General features: G+C 27.8%; 2 protein-coding genes across 5 annotated transcripts in view; one reads left to right on the forward strand and one right to left on the reverse strand.

The window, feature by feature from the left end:
* The window catches only part of LOC127287013 (uncharacterized), a 216,237-nt gene extending 205,300 nt beyond the window's left edge, over positions 1 to 10,937 (forward strand). For 2 of the 3 annotated variants that reach the window (XM_051313708.1, XM_051313706.1), the window contains 6 exons: positions 378 to 511; positions 661 to 797; positions 1,787 to 1,941; positions 6,057 to 6,301; positions 7,082 to 7,271; positions 7,545 to 10,937. In XM_051313708.1, coding sequence (XP_051169665.1) covers positions 378 to 511; positions 661 to 797; positions 1,787 to 1,941; positions 6,057 to 6,301; positions 7,082 to 7,271; positions 7,545 to 7,723 — 1,040 coding nt within the window. In that variant the 3' untranslated portion in view covers positions 7,724 to 10,937. The remainder of the gene's footprint in view (positions 1 to 377; positions 512 to 660; positions 798 to 1,786; positions 1,942 to 6,056; positions 6,302 to 7,081; positions 7,272 to 7,544) is intronic. The other variant, XM_051313707.1, reaches the window with a different exon arrangement.
* Positions 1 to 21,739, reverse strand: part of LOC127287022 (uncharacterized) — a 442,987-nt gene that overhangs the window by 159,990 nt on the left and 261,258 nt on the right. The gene's annotated exons all lie outside the window — the stretch shown is intronic.

Consider the following 21,739-nt stretch of genomic DNA (forward strand, 5'->3'; position numbering starts at 1 on the left):
AGTGGATCCAATATATAGTGGACTCATTTTTAAATAATATATTAGATACGTTTGAAAATTTTTGCTCAGGGATTTTTGGGGGTGCTGATTACGAATATGATGCCACTTTTTAAAAATTCAACATGATAGATCTAATATGGTGGAGTATTTTTTAAAAATTGACGAAAATTGCATAATTTTTATAATTTGGAAGTCACACAGAAAGTAGCAAAACTTAAAAATTAGCGGCTATTAAAAAAAAAAATTATAGTCAAATCTATCAATTCAGATTTTAAAAAAAAAGATAACAAAATAGGGCAATAGCTAATGTATGTAAATGAGATGGGAGCGAGAAAAAAAAGATGATTGTAAAATACAATTGTTATCTTTGTTTGCAGGTTATTCATATGATCCAGACTGCATGTACGTTAACGGGACGGGTCGTGATTATTACGAATTTTACATTCAACTAAATCGATGCGGCACTCTCGGTGAGAATACTCATCATCAGGACAGTAGGAAAAATCCCACGGTAGGTGAAGTTGTAATGACTACTTTGCGATATTAAGTCAGTAGGATTAACACTATACAGTATATCTATATAGACGATGAGGTTGTTAAATTCGTTCGTGACTTTAATTAATAATACAATTTTTTTCTTTCTTTCTTTTTTTTTTTTAGAAAAATTTGATGTGGAATACCGTAACTGTACAATACAATCCACTCATTGAAGAGGAGTTCGATGAACACTTCAAGGTCACCTGCGAGTATGGTTACGACTTCTGGAAAACTGTCACGTTTCCATTTCTCGATGTCGAGTAAGATAAATTTTATTGTCTTTTGTTTTACACGCTTTTTTTCTTATAGATCAAATTTGCTCAAATTCTTACACAAAACATTTTTTACATATTGTTTAACTTTGAAAAATAAAAAGAAAAACAAATATCCGCTTAAATAGTTTAAAATTTCCGGATCAAGAAAAAATGATATTATTTAGTGTTGTATGAGCAAAATTTTTACCACTCACGATTGTTAGAAGAGAATTTTCCTCATTTTGCTTAACAATAATAATAGTCTCCCAGGAACATCTGAACCTCATCAAAATGAAAAATCCATCATCAGAAATAAATACAACATAGGGAATGGATTTTAGTGTCAGTAATGTTCTTGGAATTTGATTTAATTGGAAGATGAAAGCTGGGTGGGCATTTAGTAAATCGTTAAGGGCCTGTTATTACACATCACCACCACTTTGAAAGCAAAAGCTATATATGATAGTAGTGGTATGGTAGGTCGTCGTATAAGCATCACTTACGATGGACTTTCGTGCATAACGAAGTTCGACGAATGTGCATAGCCTGTGATTATAGACTCGCGTGCATACTATATGATGAGCATCGGGAGCTAAATGATTTCATGACCAGTAGCGCAAAAGGGGAAATCATTACACTCATTATTCTCATCATAGGCCAAATACTGAAATAGTTTTGAATTTATGAGGTGCAGGCGACTAATGAGGCAATTTTACATGATTCACGATTCTTCTAAACGTGTTTTTCATATTCATAAACATATCGAGTTGACGCTCATCTTTGCCCTTATCTCTCACTTCTTGTGTTATATAGCGCCAAAAAATGCTCGAGGAACTTGATCATTATTTTATGATTTATATTGCCTAATTGGTCTCGGGGCAAATCTCTTCCTTATAGCGCATATATATTGCTTTAACTGAATTTAACTAAATTGTCAGACAAGATAATCATTTTATATGTAAGAAAACATAATGATCTTCTTTTTATCAATATAGGGTTGCCACGGGAAATCCTGTAGTCTTCACTCTTCAGCCGCCTGAATGCTACATGGAAATTAGATATGGATATGGAGTAACAGGAACGCGAGTCGCTGGACCAGTTAGAGTTGGAGATCCATTGACTCTCATCATCTACATGCGCAGCAAATACGGTATGTTTATAGATTTTCTATACCTATGTTTTATTATAAAAAAAAATATTAAAAAACAAATTTTTTTTTGCATGACAATTTTAGGGAAAATTCTTTTCTACTTCTCATTTTACTTTTTGAATAAGAAAAAATATTACATTTTTTTAAAAATATTTATAGAAGAATAACTAAAATTCTATATATTGATGATTTTTGAGGAAAAAAAATCTAATTTCTTATTCTATTGTGTCTTTATGCCTATGCAGCAGAACTCAAAGTTTCCTCGAAGAGCATCTTATGGACATTCCAACGTTCACTTGATGCTTCTTGTTCGACTTTTTCAGTTGAAAGAATGTATTTTAAAAAAGAAAACCATCGGCAATTTAAGTGCCCCTCTACGATTCTCTTTTATTCTTATTTCTGACACTTACGGTGTTATTACGGATTTACGAGGATATTGCTGTACTTTTAATAATATTTAAGAATTGTAAACTTGCTTTTTTCAAAAATTTTGTTTTAATTTAAAATTTTGTCGATTTCTATATATATATATTATAATAATCGATGAATTGTGAATTTTTAAAAATTTTCCATCAATTATTATATTTCGTTTCTTATTTTACAATGATATAATTTAAAATATTTGAAGAGAAAATAAAATTTCACGAATAGTTCAAAAAAAAAAATTTAAGATTTATTTTTAATTTAATACACGAAGAAAAAAATTTATTTAATTCTATTAGTTAAATCTTCTACTATTCTAAAGTGAAACTTTTCGCAGTTCAGATGAAGTTTTTTTCTTTGTATATCAGAAAAACCTTTCAAAAATATTGTTGAAGGTATTTTAAATAAAATACTTGAGGCGATTTAAAAATTTTTTAAAAACTTAAATTTTTTTTATTAAATTTGAGTATTTTAAGATACAATTAAAATATTTAAAATTATTACTGAGTTAATGTATTCAAATAAAATATATTCATATATAAAAAAAATAGAAAATAAAAAAAAAATTTGAAAATGTTTACATTTTTAAGTTTTTTTTAGAAACCTTTCAAAATTTTTGAATTTATTCGAATAAAATATTTGAGGATACTTAAAAATATTAAATTAATTTAAAATTAAAGATAGGGGAGAGTCAGTACGGTTGGGCCACGTTTTGACATGTGGCCATAACTTCTGTTCTAAATCGCATTTCGGATTTCCTCATGTATGGTTGGAAAGATCTTTTCAAGTGCAACATTTTGTCTACACAACAGAAAATGATTGGACCATAAGTGTAAAAGTTATAGGCATTTCAAAGAAATAAATTTTTTCGTTACGTTCGAACTAGGGCTTCACGGTTGGGCCACCATACAAAATCAATGTTATATGAAGGAAAATGATTAAAAATGTCCCGCCACAGAAGAAACATAGTATTATTTTCATCCCTAAATCTGTATAATATTTGCCTGCAACAAAATTTTACTCTAATTGAGAGCGTCACAGTCTATGTGAACTAGCATTTGTTAAAATAGTATTTTTCGCGCAATAAAGTTTATGCAGTGTTTTTTCTGTGTGTAAAACTTAGAAAAATTTTAAAATTCACTTGAAAATAAGGAAAGGAAATCTGAAATTGAGATAAAAAGCTCTGTGTCAATTTTTAAATAACATTATATTTTTATTTTTCTTCATGACTGATTAGACAAAAATCAAAATCCCCGCTGTTGGTTTTTCTCTTTCTTTTCGAAGTTGGTCTGAAAATTCAAGAAAAATGACAAAGGAAACATTTCTAAAACGTTTCATGTATGTCAAAAGAATTTATTAAGAGCGTCTTAAGAGAGGTCCGAAAAAATCTCACAAAAGGGGAGGGAGTACAAATTTAAAAACAAAATCTCATTTAAATTAATGAACGCCTCCAAAACTTTTTCAGAATCGTTTCAGGAACGTTTCTAAAACGTAAATCTTTTTTTCCCTCTGGTTCACGGAGAGAAATCTGTTACCAATAACGCATGAGCAGTCCGTTCGAAAATAGCACAGACACAACCTTGCGTAAATTGCAAGAAATCCATGCTGATTTAAAAATTAGCACAAGTCTTTGCGATATTAGCAAATGAAGCTCATGAGAAAAGCACACGCGTAAGTCTTGTGAGATATTCGTAACAGATTTCTCTCCGTGTAAATGCACGGAGAAAAAGAAAAAGTAATTTTTACTACTTTCAGAGTAAAACTGGACCAACTCGAAGTTTCTGCGCATCTCTGGCAATTTTTACTCCAAAAATAGTAAAATCTATTATTTCTGTAGTAAATTTTACTGTTTCCGTAGTAAGTTTTACTATTTCTAGAGTAAATTTTACTATTTTTGGAGTAAAAATTGCCAGAGATGCGCAGAAACTTCGAGTTGGTCCAGTTTTACTCTGAAAGTAGTAAAAGTTACTTTATAAAAGAAATCTTTTTTCTCCGTGTGACGTTTTTGACACATCGCTATGTCGAAAAATGAACTTATGATGTCAAGACGTATCATAATTGCAAAATTTTAAATGGCCCAACCAACACTACATTTATTGGCCCAACCATAACTATCACGACGTTTTACTTTTTTATTACACAGACAAAAAACGCATAATACAAACATCAAATAAGGCACCACATTTTCAAAGAACACTCTAACGAACAAACTTAGTCAACTTACTTTATTGTTTGCATTTTCTTCTTTTGTTCAATTCACATTTACGGACGCCACAAACAAGTTTTCCTTTTAATCTTTAGCGCACTTTTACAAAACACGTCTGTACAAATTGCGCATTTTCACTGAAACTTGCTAAAAGTGAAGGCGCTCTCACACCTTTTTGGCTGCCTGCAGGTTACCATGGCAACGCATAAGAGTGAGTGCGACAGAAAATTTAAAAATTTGAATATTCAAATTTTCTGTCTCACTTACACTCGTGCGTTGCCATGGTAACCTGCAGGCAGGCAGGCAGCCAAAAAAGGTGTGAGTGCGCCATGACGTGAAAAGTTTATTACCATCGCTAGTAAGTATTTGCATGCAAAGGTAGATGGCGCTAATGTGAAAGGGCTTTAAACCGTACTGACTCTCCCCTACTTAAAAATATTTTAAGTAATGTTTTATTCTTTTAAGATTCTTTAAAATATTTTAAGTTGTTTTATTAACTTGAAACAAAATAAAGAAAAATAAAAAGGTTGATAAACAAAATTAAAGAACGATTCAAGATTATTAAAAATATTTCAAGGTTTTTAAATTTTTTTCAAATAATTTATTTCAAGATTTGTAATGTAGAATTAATAAAATTGGATGCAACAAATTTTTTATTACTTTAACACTGTTGAGAGAACAAAAAATTGATTGCAACAACAATAATCAGATTTATTCTATATTAAAGACGTTTAGGGTCAGTTGGGGTAAATTGAAACAGTAGTTATTTCAGTTAAATTAAAATTTTTTAAAATAAATACAGCCTCAAACCTTGTTGGGGGTGATCTAAGGTTCAAGGTTTGAGGCCGTATTTATTTAAAAAAATTTTTATTTAAATTTTACGAAATACTTCTTTTGTGTATGCCCAGAGAAATCTTTTATTTGCCCTTTATTTGAGATAAATAAAATTTATTTGAATCAAATAAAAATACATTTGTTTCAAAGCATAAAATAGCTTTTTATTTATTTTAAATAACAAATTTAATCTAGCACAAATAAAATATGCAACAAATAAAAATTTATTTGGCTTTGAAGCAAATATATATATTTTCTCTTGGTGTATCTAATGAACTGTTGTAGAAATATGAGAAACTCTTCCAATACTAAAAATTGAGTTATTTAAGTTGAAATTTTACATGTGATTATATATTAAAAATTGAAGAATTAAATTATAAATCGTATAAAAATTAACATTTCTATAATTGTTTTTAACTCTAAAAACGTTGCTAAAAGATCATAGAGAAAAATGTTTTCAAAATTTGTAACGTTTAAAGAAAATTGATTCTTTAATAAAATCCATTTATTCGATGCAGCAATTCTTTTTTCTCCGTGTATATTTATTTTCTAAATCAATTAAAATTTATTTAATATTAAAAATATTTTAATTCCACCATTGTAATAATTAGAAATATTTAATTCAATTTTTGCATTTTTTTTCATTTGCCAGCAGATGGTTTTGACATTGTTGTCAATGATTGTTTCGCGCACAACGGTGGAAACAAGAAAATTCAATTGATCGATCAATATGGATGCCCAGTTGATGACAAGCTGATAAGCAGGTTTCGTGGTTCCTGGTCGGAAAGTGGACTTTTTGAGACACAAGTTTATGCCTATATGAAAACCTTCAGGTTCACGGGTTCTCCGGCCCTTTACATCGAGTGTGATGTGCGGATGTGCCACGGACGATGTCCGGTGAGTTCAGTTTATGCTTCGACGAGAGTTCCCTCTGCGTAACGATATATATATTCGTTTGGAAGAGCAACAACTGTTGGAGACACTTGCTTTTTTTCTACACATTTCCTTCATCCACTTAAGTTCATTGCTACGAAAAATTTATATTATGTTTTCTCACTTTGTAGTATATTTTAGAGACGAAAATTATATGTATATAGAAAACCCAAATGGGGATCTCTACATTCCATATATATATATATATAGATTGACGTGTAAATTATGATAATATCATTTTAAAAGTATCATCCTATTTAAAGAGGGTCCTAATTAGGGTCAGGGTTAGATTCCCTATTTTGATATATAATTTCGTTTTTCTCAATAAAATCATTTCCGATTACCGGACGGAAGTTTATACGGAAGTTAAGGTAAATGAGACACCTTAATGTGACAGACCCTAATCCCTAAAATTTAATGGGCGAAAGCGGAAATGTTCTATTTTTCACTTTCATATTATTATACCATTGAGTGATTAAAGTACACTTGCTCTTTTATCAATTTTTTTTTATTTTCTGAAGTAAATACATGAATAAATGAATTGCATGTAATAAATAAACAAATTTTTAAAATTAACAAATTTTATAAATGCTATTTATTTTTAAATTCTCATACTTAAAAATTTTTTTTTCTTTCAAATAAATTTTATTTGCGCTAAATAAAATCTTATTTTTTGCGAGAAATTAATATTAACTAATTATCAGGGAATTATTATAATTATTTAATTGATATTTTTTTTTTTAGAGCCAACCGTGTCATTGGAGAAACTCTAAGAACGTTGCCAAAAGATCGTTGACAGATCTGATCGGTGGTCCATCGACACCAGCAACCAGCTTATCAGAAAATGTGAATCTCTTCCAGTCTCTTCGTGTTTTACAAGAGGGAGAAGTTGATACTGAATTTTTTCAAAATACGACGTCCAACGTTCGTTCTGGTATGATAATTAATTATCTATTTTGAATTATTTTTTTCATTTTTGAAAAATATATTATGCATTTATATTTCGTTCATTTTTTTAAATTTATTTTTTAATTTATTTATTTACTTAAATATTTAAATTATTCAAAAACTAAAAAAAATATATATTTTTTCGCAATTTTGAACTAAATTTTAAATTTATATTTTAATTAATTTTTTATTTCATGAACTTTATAAATTACGTTAATTTAATTGAATGTAGTAATTTAATTGATTTGTAATTCAACAGGTGATAGAGTCTGCTTGAGGCCGAGTGTAATCAGCACAGTGGTGGGTCTTGGATGCGGTTTGCTCTGCATAATGGCAGGAACTCTAATGGCCATGTGTTCGCGAATGCGACGTGTCGCACGTGACAAATTTCTCACTGAAAGTTTAAGTTACATGACACATAAGGGTAGAATCAATTAAAAAAAAAAAAAAGAAAAAAAAACACTTTAGCGATATAGTGGTATTAATTCTGCCATTCTCTTCTCGCCGTTTTTTTTATCGCGCATTCATTATATATTGTTTATCGAAGTCGAAGAAACACGAGTCAGAACTTTCTCTTCATTTAAAAGAAGAAAATATACTTTAAAGACTCTTGGATCTCGATAATCTTATATGATAAAGCAGAAAATCGGTGAGGCATCGACGAAAAATCGACTCTCCGGACTGAATAATTCGAGGATCTCTTCTATAAAGATATTTTCTCGAGAACATATACATATATACACATATCAAACTTCTCTTTCAAATGAATTTAGTTTCAACTTTGCTTATCAATATTTATTCTAATTTTTTTTTTTTTTTTTTTTTTTGTAAGAATGCTTATTTGAGTTTAATGACAAACTCGTTTTAGTGGTATCAAGTATGTAGATCCATTAAATTGCAAGTAAAACGAGAAAGTTAGTGCAATAATTATACAGTTGCGTTGCAAAACTTAAAAAAAGAAACTGAAATTAAAAAAAAACAAATCGGTAATATTTAATTAATATAGTTAAAAATTTAGAAATTAACTTAATTTAGTAGAATTTAATTTTATTAATTAATTAAATTGTAAGTTAATCAATTAATTAAATAAATTATTTGACATTTTTTTTCTACTGAGTTGATTTAAAAATTTAATTAATTAGTTTGCAAAATTATTAATTAAATAATTACATTTTATTTTAAATTTAAGAAATTAATTTTACCTAATTAATTGATAAAGTAATTTTTATAAATTTTGCTAATTTGTGAATTGTATGTTTTGCAAAATTATCCGCATTTGTTTGGGAAGAATATTTTATAATATTTATAAAATAGCTCATTTATTTCACGTGAACATTTTGAGTATAATAATTATATATGTAATCTTTTGGGAAATTTTATATACTGTCCTTTTACTTTTGTCGCGAATGCTTTATTTTTTGTCGTTTTGCAGCTAGACTGTATATATGTATCTCTCAATTTGAAATAATTTACTATTTAACGGGATTTCTCATCATCTTGTGAGATTCTATTTATAAGGAGACAATTTTTTTTTTGTTTTTTTGTTTATTAGGATAAAATACTATTCTGCATGTTCAGAAACAATTGTAGTGGTGCATATCTCGTGTGCACCTTGGTCACGCTCCAAATATTTCTGCGTTGTTCAAGTGACATGAACATTAGTTTTAGTAGGAACTGAATATCTAAAAAAGTGTATTTTAAATGCGGTTGTACAACATCATTGGGATATTCATTGTTGTTCTTTAAATTTGAAATACTTTTTTTTATGTTCCATCAATTTTTCATTCATGTGGATAAAAAATTTACAAGAAATTTTGTTGATACGAAAAATGTTACTAAATTAATAAGTTTTTAAAAAAGTATGAAAGAAAAAAAATTAATTACATTTTTCATGTTAATTCTATTTAAAAAAGTATTTATTGTAAAAATTATAGCCTTAAAAAAATGTTTGTTAGACTAGAAAAAATTTTATTTGATTCAAATAATTGATTATATGACTATTATCAAATAAAAATTTATTTCATAATAGTCAAGTAATGAATTATTTAAATTAAATAAATTTTTTTTCTCAAATGAAAATTGATTTAATTTAAAAGATAAATCCAAATATTTATTAATTTAAAAATTGAACCAAAAAAATTATTTTTCGAATTACATTAAAATAATTAAAGAATTAAATTGAATACACTTAAAAAGTGTATTAAAATTCCAACACTTGTAACTAAATAAAAAAAAAATTAAATGGGAAAAAAATTCACTTTTGAAAAAAGGAGCAATTTTTACTATAAATACCGCATTTAGAAAGACAATAAAATTAAACTATAGACTTAAGAAGTATATATGCAACGAAAGAATGCGCCTTAATTAAAAAAAATCTCATAATATACACCTCGAACGACCAGTGAAGATTAATTAATATATTGTTTGTGGTGCAAGTGTAACAAAGCCTCACAACTATATTATATAATATAACGTAGATGGAATGTTTTTCTTTGCCATTAGAATACGATTTTCTCATTTAACTATGTATTTTTTAACATATAGTGAAATATTAATTTCCCTTCCTGATTGTTCCGGGGGACATAAATATTTTGTATAACTATATACACAATAATTTAATATTCTTCGGGTTACACCGTATCAGTATCCCTCTGTTTAATAAATAACTTGTACATACAGTGTATTAGCCTTTGTATAATGATTAAGACAAAAAAAAATATATATATATTAAAAAAAATATATATATATTTATATATTTAAGTTACATAATTAAATTTAGCAATAAACGACTTGTGTGAATTAAATTATAATCTAATTTGCAGACTAACGTGATTTTTTCTTGACATATCGGTGTAATATGCAATTGACAAAAAAATAATGGTTTTTTAATAAACATTCTATTTAATAAGAATATACCTTATTGGAAAATTTTTCACAACTGTTTTACGAGTAGGAAAAAAATATCTAAATGCCAAAATTATTTTTATTTTGCTAAAATAGTAGTTTCCTAATTTAAAATTATTTTATATTAATACTTTCCTTTTAATTGAAATTTAAATCTGAATTTTTTTCAAAAAGTATTTTTCTAGTGCTGCAACTGGAAAGTTTTTTTTCTGAATCAAGAGGTAACTAATGCTTTTAAAATTTTTGTTTTATTTTTAATTATTTTTTGACTATTAAAGTTTATAAAAAAAAATAAAAAAAAGAATATCATTTTTCTATAGAAACAGGTTTTTTTTTTAAAAAAAAATTTGGTGTTGTCGACTCTATTTCCGAAAATTATATTTTTCTCTACGAATTGTAATTTTGAATTTTTTTTTTTTTGTAATTTCAAATTTACTTCGTAAATAATGTTAATGAATATAAGGCGTTACTTATAATTTTTCGATTTACGATATTTACTAAATAAAAATGTGCATTTTTCTTTGGTATAATTAATCAATTAACAATTATATCTCATTTGTGGCGAAATGTTATAAACGACTGAATACGAATTATTAGGAATTGTGGATATCGACAGAGATAAAATATCTTTTCTTTTAGAATTAGTTTTGGTGGTGCCACCGACTCTGTCGTATCTTCAATTGATCAGTACTTAATGTATAGGACATTTTCTAATAACTCAATAAAGCGAATAATTTAAAAAAAATAATTTGTTTATTTATTTCTGATGATCCATATTTCTGATGATTATATATATCATGTGAGATAGCATTTATCTATTATTGGCACTTTAGATTTATATCGGTAAAGTAGAAGTTACTGTTTATCGATAAGGCAGAGTTCATTCTATTAACAGCGGTCGGTATAATATCTATGGTTTAGGACAGTGAGCTAAAGACTGGTAAGAATCAGTAAGTAATTCCATCTTATGGTAAGGAAGAAATATTTTTTTCTTCAGTTACCTTTTTCCAATTTTCAATTTTTTATACTGTTCGTGTGTTAATACTTTCTTTTCCTTATTTTGTATATTTTTATATATTATTTCCTCTTTATTTCAATTATATTATCTTTTTAAAAATTTTTTCTCGTTTATTATTCATATTTTTTTTCATTTATTTCTTTCATCGAAAGAATTTTTTTGTATTTAGTTATCTTTATATTTTTCCTCTCGATTCTTCTATATCCATTTAACAAGATAAAGAAATATTTAAAATTATTTTATTTTTAAAAAAATAGTAGGCTATATTTTTAGAGTCCAGGAGTAGGAGTACGAATAGCAACAGCGCTACGAAAATTTCGCTACGTTGTGATTTGAAGTTACATTCACTTAAAAAAATTTTTTAGTTACTGCGTGACTCAAAAAAATTGTATCAGTTTCACAGATTTAGGTTAGTACAATTGTTTCGCTGGTAAAATTCAAAGATAGAAATTATATTATGAATACTTTTTGACGCGGAAATTATGAAGTTGAAAATTGTGGATTTAAGTGAAATTTATTCGAATAATCAAAATTTGCTACGTAGTTTCTTTTAGGAAAATGACATGAATTCTATGTCAAAGATCTTGTCCAGTATGGGGTTAGGTTTATATTCTCTTTGGAATTACGATCTTGCAGTTTAAGTTCTGAAGTAGTGAAATTCCACTTAGAATGTTTCAAAAGTCTTCCACGTAGAAAAATAAGTGTATATGCACTTAAAAATAAGTGATTTTCACTCAAAAATAAGTGAAGTTTCACTTATGTCCATATACACTTATTTTTTTACGTGGAAGACTTTTGAAAAATTCTCGAGAGGCTATTCACTGAGATCCAAAAGATCCAGAGACGACGTACTCCTTTTTTTTGTCAATTGTCATCTTTGGTCGTCCTAGGCCGTCTCTTGGATCTTGCATTGATCGTATTGTTTTGTTAATTCGACTATTGGCTTCTCAACTTCCTTCAAGACGTATAATTTATAAATGTTGTTTATTGTTTACATTTGTGTAAGAGTTAAATATTTTATTATTTATACTTATAAGTATAAACACAATTATATTAATTTTTAAAACAGTTAAATATTTATATTATTAAAATTTTTTAGGGAAAACAAAGTTAATTGCTAGTTGGTTATTTAAATTAAATTTAATTAACATTAAATTCTTTATATTTTAATAAATAAAATTCGAACATTTATTTAAAAAATCAATGAATGCATTCGTTTGTTTCATCTGGGAGGATTTTGCGATTTGACTTGACGTTAGTTGCGATTTTTCGTCGTCTCTTGTGATCACTGGTCGTCTTTTGGGATCTCTGGCCGTCTCTTTTGATTTCTTGTCATCTAATTGTCACTGGATCTCTTGGATCTCAGTGAATAGCCCCTCGAAAATTCTAAGTAAAATTTCACTTATTCAGATTTAGAGAGTAAGTTTTTAACCCTGCTACATAGCGACTAGCGCCTGAATTTTAAGTGGTTTTAGGGTCCTTTGGGATAATTAATATTAAAACTAATTTATTTTAATTAGTGATTTTTAAAAATTTTAAATCCTATTACAAAAAAACTAACCGTAAAAGTGTAAATCTTTTTAAAAATCATTAAATACTTTTATTAATCGATGTTATTTTGTCTTGAAGAATTATATACCGTCTAATTTAATAATATGGAAAGGTATATAATAAGTCCTACTTTTGAATGAAATATCGAGTTTGATTTTCTGCCAGCTCCTTTTTTCCACTAAAAAGGATCTCATTTAAAAGTTTCCCTTTCTATTTCAGCGTGAAAAATGTTATGTTGGAAAAACAAGATTCGTTCCGTTCACATTCATTTAAAGCTTATATATTATAATACGCATGTTTTCCGAATCTTTTTCAAAAAATCGACCATCAGGTAGGCCTATTTCGTCACGCTAATCTTTTATATAATTCGACTTATATATATGCCTATACATATAGAAGCGCGACGATCAAAAAAACCGAAACTAAACAAAACTATTAAAATATATATATATATATATATATATATATATATGTGTGTGTATAGTGTATATACAATTTTCTTAGAAAATTTTTCTCAGTATGCTGATTTATACTAATGAATATATCCTTCGAAAAATGAATGAATATCACACTTTCTATACAATTTATGCGTATTGTAAAGTCTATTTTTTGAAAGATTTGTTGTAGTTAGGTACTTTTCTACCAAGGAGCATTAAAAGTCCGTTTAAAAATAAATAATTAAATAAAAAGAACATAGAAAGATAACAAAATTTTGGTTTTCAATTTTTGGTTCTATCAATCGAATTGTTATTATGGAATTTGTTAAAGATTCATATTTTTAATTTTCTATTGTATAAAATATATATCTTTTATAATTATTTAAGAAAAGGAATTTTCTATATATGCACGAGAACATTACGCATACGAACTAAACAGAGATCAGCTGAACTGAGAGTTCGTCGCTTTTATCGCGCGATAACTCGATTATTTCTGATAACACGATATTTATTATAGACACTGAGATTTAATTTGCGGATACAAACTTCTTAACCGGAAAGTTTAAACGAGCTAACAATTTGTTATACAAAAACGGAAGCGATTCCTCTAGAAATCTATTAGTCGTGATAAAATGTCCGACAAATGCGCACATACCACAGAAAGTCGAAATTGGATTGATATAGAATATAATATATACATACACGGAAAGAAATTTAGTAGCAATATTTGATAAATCTGATAGGAAATTTTAGTATTCTCTTTTTCAAACGCGGAACATTTGGGTTTGATAACGAAAATCGGTATATTTTTACCAATAGTCTTTTTAGTAAATATATTCCAGAAATTGAAATTATTATTTCGTAAATTGATAAATTTATACGAAAAACCAGAAGTAAGTTAAACCGACGCGCACTTCGTTATTTACTAAATTTATATGAAAATTTGGAAAGATTATTTCGAAATTTGTTAAAACTATACTAAAAATTCGAAGTGGTTCAGTCGTGACATATGACAACAGAAACACCAACAGATTCTACGCCAAAGTTTTATCTCTTTCTCATCTCGAGGATAGACGAGGATATGAACTTATAAATGCACACACACATACACCTCATTGTTTTACATCGATTGGCTTATTTTTATTCCTAACCTATACTAACGATAATACGTATAACATTCGCAAAATAACGCTTCATATACAAATTTACGCTCATGTGAAAAACTGATGTGACCATTCTTATATACTAACCAGACACATTTTTCACCGCTTATGAGAAAGGTGAAATTATATCAAAACATGTTTAAAAATATAAATAAAAATCATTATTTATTGGGAAATAATTAAATATTTTATTATTTTTTGAAGAACAATTTTTTTTACTGATTTATTGTAAAATATTCGAAATTAATTATATAAAAGAAATTCAGGTCTGTATCAAGATAATGGTAAAAAGGGGCTTGTCTAAAGAGCTTCGTCAGTCTTCGTTACCACTCGGTGAGGATCGGGCAATTCCGAACGTTCAACTTCGGCAAATTTCGTCGAATCTCGTTAACTTTGATATTTCTTTTTCAATTTTCATATCAAATATATCAAAATCTGAAATAATTATATCATTTTATAGAATTCTAATTACGAAATTTGAAATATTTGGTTAGAAAAATTGATAAAGAGCTTATTAAAATTTGACATTTTTGTGTTTCAATAAAAAGATTTCAGATTTCGTAAATATTATATCAAATTTTCTTTCCAACTATATTAAATATTCTTATTTTAATCTCAATCATTCTTAAAAATAGTATCGAAAATCGTTATCATGCCAAAATGTTCCGCAATTGTAACCAAATATACTAAAAAGTAACACCATAATATCAAATATTGCTACAAACTTTCTTTCCGTGTATATGAGAAGTAAAAATTATCTAACGCGCCGGCGGGCGACGAGTACCTCTACTTCTAATAATAATAATAATAATAGCAATCTCTAAAAACAATAAATCCTCACAATTAATAGAAATCCGTGTATTTTCACTCCAGAAGTCACAAACATATAAATAAATTAAAAGATTTCGATTGTTATTTAAATAATAATAATTTTATTAAAGCCACAGAAAAAACATTGTCTCAAAATGAGTAGCATATACACTATTCATTTTAAAGTGCAACAAAAGTGAGTCAGGTTGGTGGCGCCACTTTCTGTGTTGTTCAGCATTAAATCATTTTGAACTGTATAGCGAAAATGAGACCATGTTTTTTCTGTGTGCGGTGACCGTAACATAACCTCAAATTAGAAATTGATTTTTAACTATGTTTTTAACGCGAAAAACTAAAATATAATAAAACATTAGATAAACATATAACAAATATCTTCAAAAATTATTTGAAATTAATTTTTATTATGTTGCTTTAAAAACATATAGTTAAAAATCAATTTCTAATTTGAGGTTATGTCACGGTCACCACACAGAAAAAACATAGTCTCATTTTTGTTGCAACTCAAAATGAGTCAATGCTAAACGACATAAAAAGTGGCGCCACCAACTTGACTCATTTTTGCTGCGCTTCAAAATGAGTATACCGAGACCGCAGGTTTTTTCTGTGGCTTTAATAAAATTATTATTATTTAAATAACAAGCGAAATCTTTTAATTTATTATACACAGATCTTGATTATGCATATTAGTCAAAATGTTCGATTATTAATTTTTTAAATAACAATTACTTGATGAGGTCTAAACTTATTAGCCGATAAACATATATATGTAATAGTAGAATTAATCTAAATGAACAAAAAAACATCTTTAACTCAGGATGTCTAACAGTCAGGGAAACGTCAGGGAATTTTGTTGGTCAGGAAAATGTCAGGGAATTTTAGAAAATTTCATTCAAAGTCAGGGAAAATTCTGTAAATTTCTACAAAAATTAAAATTTTTTGTGAATTTAAAAATTTTTTAATCTAAAAAAACTTGAATGGTTTTTATTACCATTTGTTAATACTATTAGAAATTAATTTTTTGTTAAATATGTCAGTAACCATATTTTTGTCCAAAGAAAGCAGAAATAAGGTTATTAAAAAGTCAGGGAAAAATCAAAAAAATGTCAGAAAGAAGTCATGGAAAAGTCAGGGAATTTTTTTCTCAATCCTTGTTAGACACCCTGTAACTGTTAAAGGTCTCGAAATATTTATTATCAAATTTAAAAAACGTCTATAAAATTGGCCTTACCCAATTTAGGCCACAACATGAACCACATTTTGATGCTTCCCAGATCTGGCCTAATATATATTGGGTGATCAAGCCATTTTAGGGCCAAATATATGGCAATTTCTATACGGGTACACGGAAAAAAATTCCCAGTATTATCAACAGGATCTCTAGCCGTCTAAAGAGAAAAATATTATAGCGATTGTACAAATAGAGAACCAGTAAAGAAATATATAATCAAAAGCGTAAATCTAAAACAATTTGAATCGTGTATATAATATGTCGCCAAGTTAGTTCACGATATTACGGGCGCGAGTATAATATATATATATATATATATATACCTATCGTCGCTATATATAAAGCAAACGGGGTTGGCTAACCGAATGTATTATCTAGTGTGAAATTCTCTCGAGATAAAAGGCGCCATTTGCACAATTTGCTTCCTGGCGCATATAATCCTGGAGCGAGGCATCCATTACGAAGACAAGGAGGTATATATATATATATATATATATATATATATCTATGTATATATAAAAATTTTTTAAATAAGTTGGCTCCTCAGCTCGCTCCTTGTGCGCCCATCATCCAATCGCAACATATATGTATATGTTCATGTTGAAGTATATTCAACCTTCTCCTTTATAGATGCGTACAGTGCATAATTGCTTAATTGTACCTTAATATTTCATCGAGTAAGGCACCTGTCAGACTTTATCGTGCGAGAAGATCACTCCTCTGTGTTGTACCTATATATATATATTCTTCATTCAGGAAGAATAATGGATGATTTGGGATTATTAATCAAGGACAATAATATTCAAAATGATGGCGAATTTTTCATTATCGACGAATGTATGCTTATATCTTTTCTCTTTTCTATGCTCTTTAATTTCTCTATCTACTTCTTCTACATCTTCATCATCTATGCGAGCCTGGCTACACTATGCGAAAGCTAACCAGGAGCATTAAATTTGATGCTCAGGCGTATTAAACGAGTAGATTATATTCGCGTCTGCGCATAATGTTTGTGTACATCTGCGGACCATGGTTGCGTTAGCTGTGACAAGTTAGAAAAGGCGACCACGTGGTTCGCCAAAACCAGCGAATTTTTCTAACCTGTCACTATCGCAACCATGATCACAGATGTATATATATAAACAAACATTCTGCGCAGACGCGAATATTAGTAAATCCAAGAAATTTTTAATTTTTAATGAAAAAAAAATTTCTTTTTTTAATTTTCAGGCACATTGATGTCACTTTGTATACACGCACTGAAAAAAAAGTTCTGGTTAAAGTTACTAGATGCGTCTGGTTAAAAAATTTCTAGTTATTTTATAACAAGAAAATATAGTAAAAAAGACTAAACGCAGTTCTAGTTAAATAAGTATGGTTAAATTATTCTGGTTAAAATAATTCTGGTTAAAAACGCGCGTTCGCGGACACTGCATAGCGCGTCTTATGTTCTTTTTCGAATAGTTTATCGTGCGGATCGCAAGAATGGATGAAAAAGTTAACCAAGCTCTGCTCTCTAAATTTGAATCAGCGATAAGTATACCACTGGTACCAATCAGCGGATATACGCTGAAAAATCAGTGAAATTCCACTAATTCATCAGTGCATATAAGCTGATTAGAATCAGTGGTATACTTATAGCTGAGAATCAGCGAGATTCCGCTGATTCAAATTTAGAGAGTGGAAAATTGGGGTTTGGAAGAATTAAAAGATCTGTTTAAAGGTAGGTTAATTAATTTTATAATATAAGTGAAAAAATTGTTGACGAACGGCAAACCCGTTCGTGTGGAAAATAGTTTGAAGGTTATGTTGAAAACGTGCTCGACACGTTTTATCAGAATTTTAGTTCTGAATAATCATATTTAAATAAACATATTATTAAGAGAATTTCAGTGTAAAGGTGTTATTATTTGATTGCATTTATATGTACATAATACAAATTTTTTTAAAACATATTTTATAATATAATATAATAATAATAATAAATTTACCAAAAATTTTTAACTAGAAAAATTCTAGTAAGATTAACCAGAATTCTGGTTATTTTAACCAGCGACTTTTTTTTTCAGTGCGTTTAAGTACATTTTAGCACTACAAATTCATATGCGTGATTCATTTTTAGCTCATGTCGTCAATTGTTTAACTCTTTAAATTCTTTAATGTTAATAAATTACATATACACAGAAAATTAAAAGGCATTAAAATAAGCTGCAACGCTTATTATTTTAATCCAATTTTGCTTATTTTAATACCAAAATGAATTAAAATGAGCAAAATTGGATTAAAATAATAAGCGTTGCAGCTTATTTTAATGCCTTTTAATTTTCTGTGTAAAAATAAAAAATTCAACTTTTTTAATTTTTGATATCGGAGTGGTTTCCAAAAAGTATTTTCGTCCTCTGAACACGATTCTGGCACCCAAATTTGCTTAGCACGTCAGGATTTTGAGAAAAGAGAGGGTAAAGACTCCAAAAAAGTGTTTTGAGCATATATTTTTAACTTAAGGAGGTTCGGGGGATCATTTGAGGGGCAGGCAGGGAAGAGGGAGTACCAATGCTTCAGCATACGAATTTTAATTTCATACCAACATAATATCGTTAATGAAAATATGCATTTACTTTTATTCTATTGTATGAAACACACCTAATTTAATTTATTTAATTATATTTTAATATATTCTTGCATATAAATGTGTATAATTGTGAATTTATCGTTAAAATAATTTAAAAGAAATATAACATTTGGCTGCAGTTGACTTAGAAACGCTGCATTTATTGTGTAGTGTTGGCTAACATGAGTAAAACTTTCGTTGTCTATTTTCATCTCAGTCCGTCGTAGGTTATCTCATTTCCTTTCTCGCTTACTCTGTCAGTGTATTTGCTGACAACTTCACATAGTATGCGCGTGTGTTGTCAAATGTCAATTGACAAACCTAACCCCAAATAAAATGCAAACATGGAAAGTGTTCTAAGGTATAAAGGCAGATTTATTAATAAAAAACAATTAGATAGGCGTGTTAAACAATTTTCTTTTTCAATTTAACACATTTTGTTTTTTATTACATTACATTTCGTATTTCAAATTATAAAATTACTTTAAACCATAGAATTGTTATTGCAAAAAATATATCTATTTATTAAATATAATTAATTTTTTTTCAATTAAATTAATAATTATGATTATCATAATCATAGCATTAAATTTTTTTAAATTAATTATCAAGATAAAAATTAATTGAAATAGCTAACATTGATCATTTTAATATCCATTAAGATTTGTTATTTATTTTTTTGTAATCGATTGTTAATAACTAAATTTATAAATTTTTGTAAAAAAATAAACCATTTTTTAACATTTTTTAAAATTTAATATATTAAGTTAAAATTGTTTTTTTTCATAAAAACGTTTAAAATAAAAGTTTGTATTTTATTGTATTTTTGAATTCTCGCGGGTAAAGTCAACGCGTTGATCACATTACAGTGTTGCCGTCGTTTCAATGCCCCTGTCCGAAATACTGCTTGAATGCATGATTTCTAATTGATTTTTATTAATTATCTTTAAAACTATGCGGTGAAAATACAATATTATTAAATGTTTACAATCAGAAATGTTTCCGCTATTCAATTCAAAGTTTTTTTAAACAGTGTAACCTTTTTTTATGCACTTTTATTGATATTTTGTCTCACCTTAGAACACTATCCCATAAGAGCCTATGTATAAAATGTGAACTTTGACTTCAATTTTCTCAAAAAGTATACGGTAAATCATTTTCATACTTGGTGGAAAATTGAATGGCATCCCAGACATTAGGAAAAAAAATATTTCAAACTTTTTTAACCTTTTTCAAAATACCCCCGAACCTCCTTAATAACATTTATTTCACTCAAAATCCTTAAGCTGCGTTTTTGTGTTCAAATATATATGTATGAAAATGTTTCGAAAGAAATCAAGTTTCTCAAATGCGCACACTTTTTCGAGATTCTAAGCCTGAATTTTATGTATAAGAAGAGATGTTTCTCCCATCGTTGCTACTTTGGACGAATAAGAAGAGCCGCTTTTAAATTAGCGAACGCGGCAAAGCTGACCTATACTATAATAATACTACCATATACCTTGAGATCGTACACTAACGAGCGCGCGTGGACGTTCGTTATAAGAGGTTGTACAGAATAGCGTTAACAAAATTTACGAAGCTATACTCAGTAACGAGCAAAGCCGATCTTACGTCATCCGAGAAATAGACTGCTATCCCAAGTACCTACATATATATCCTTATGCATATATAATACCAAATCCTAATTATCATTGAATAATGCCAAATTAAATTTTCAAACGCATGATCTTTATTCCATATACATATATATATCAACACCTATATCTGCACATTATCAGTTATTCGTCTTAATGATTTAATTAAATCACTGAAATTTAATTTACGAAATTTAATTACTCGCATTTAATTAATTACAAACATAATTTTAATTAATATAGGACTCAATAGCAATTATAAGATAAATTGAAACCGCAAAATTGATAAACAATAACAAAAAAGAAATATAATCTCGCATAATCAAAAATTATAAAAATTAATGAAAATAACTGATATATATATACTTCACGCGTTTTATAATATTTAGTATGTAATAACGATTCTCAATTATTATTTACTTCCTAATGATCCAAACAATTAAGAAAAAAATTGAAAAACTCGAAGTATATCCTTTTTTTAGGGCGGTGATGAAGACAGATGCGAGTGATTATAGCGGTTGGAGATTAAAAAGGTATTCTGATTCCATATGGCTATATATATATATATAGCATAGTATTACTTTCTCGAAAATTGTCCATATATAATCCAGTGATTGTAACTGGAAAAAAATTGTTGAAAAAATGAATAAAATGTTCTTAATATTTTTCAATGATTTTAAATAACAATTAAATATAATTATTTAATTATATATATCATTTCCTTCTTTGATATATAATTCCTAAATTAAATAATAATCGTATCGAATAAAGTATCTAAATATAATAAAATTAAAAAATCTAATGATGAAATTAATATAAACTGATAATAAATGAATAAATCTATAATATTTGATTGATTGACACACGGAAGCTTTGACGACGTTTCCCATCAAATTCTTATACAGAAACATATATATAAAATATATATTATATTGACGGAAGTAAGTGTTTTATATATATATGCTCTTCCGTAAATACTGTGAGGATATATTGTTGCCATTTGGTTTTTCTAATGGAACTTGTCATCGTGCGCGATATACATCAAAAGAAGAGTGTGTGTGCATATAATACACT

The sequence above is a fragment of the Leptopilina boulardi genome, unplaced genomic scaffold, assembly GCF_019393585.1.
Source record: "Leptopilina boulardi isolate dan_hultmark-lab unplaced genomic scaffold, ZJU_Lbou_2.1 LbouV2_367, whole genome shotgun sequence".
Lineage (NCBI taxonomy): Eukaryota > Metazoa > Arthropoda > Insecta > Hymenoptera > Figitidae > Leptopilina > Leptopilina boulardi.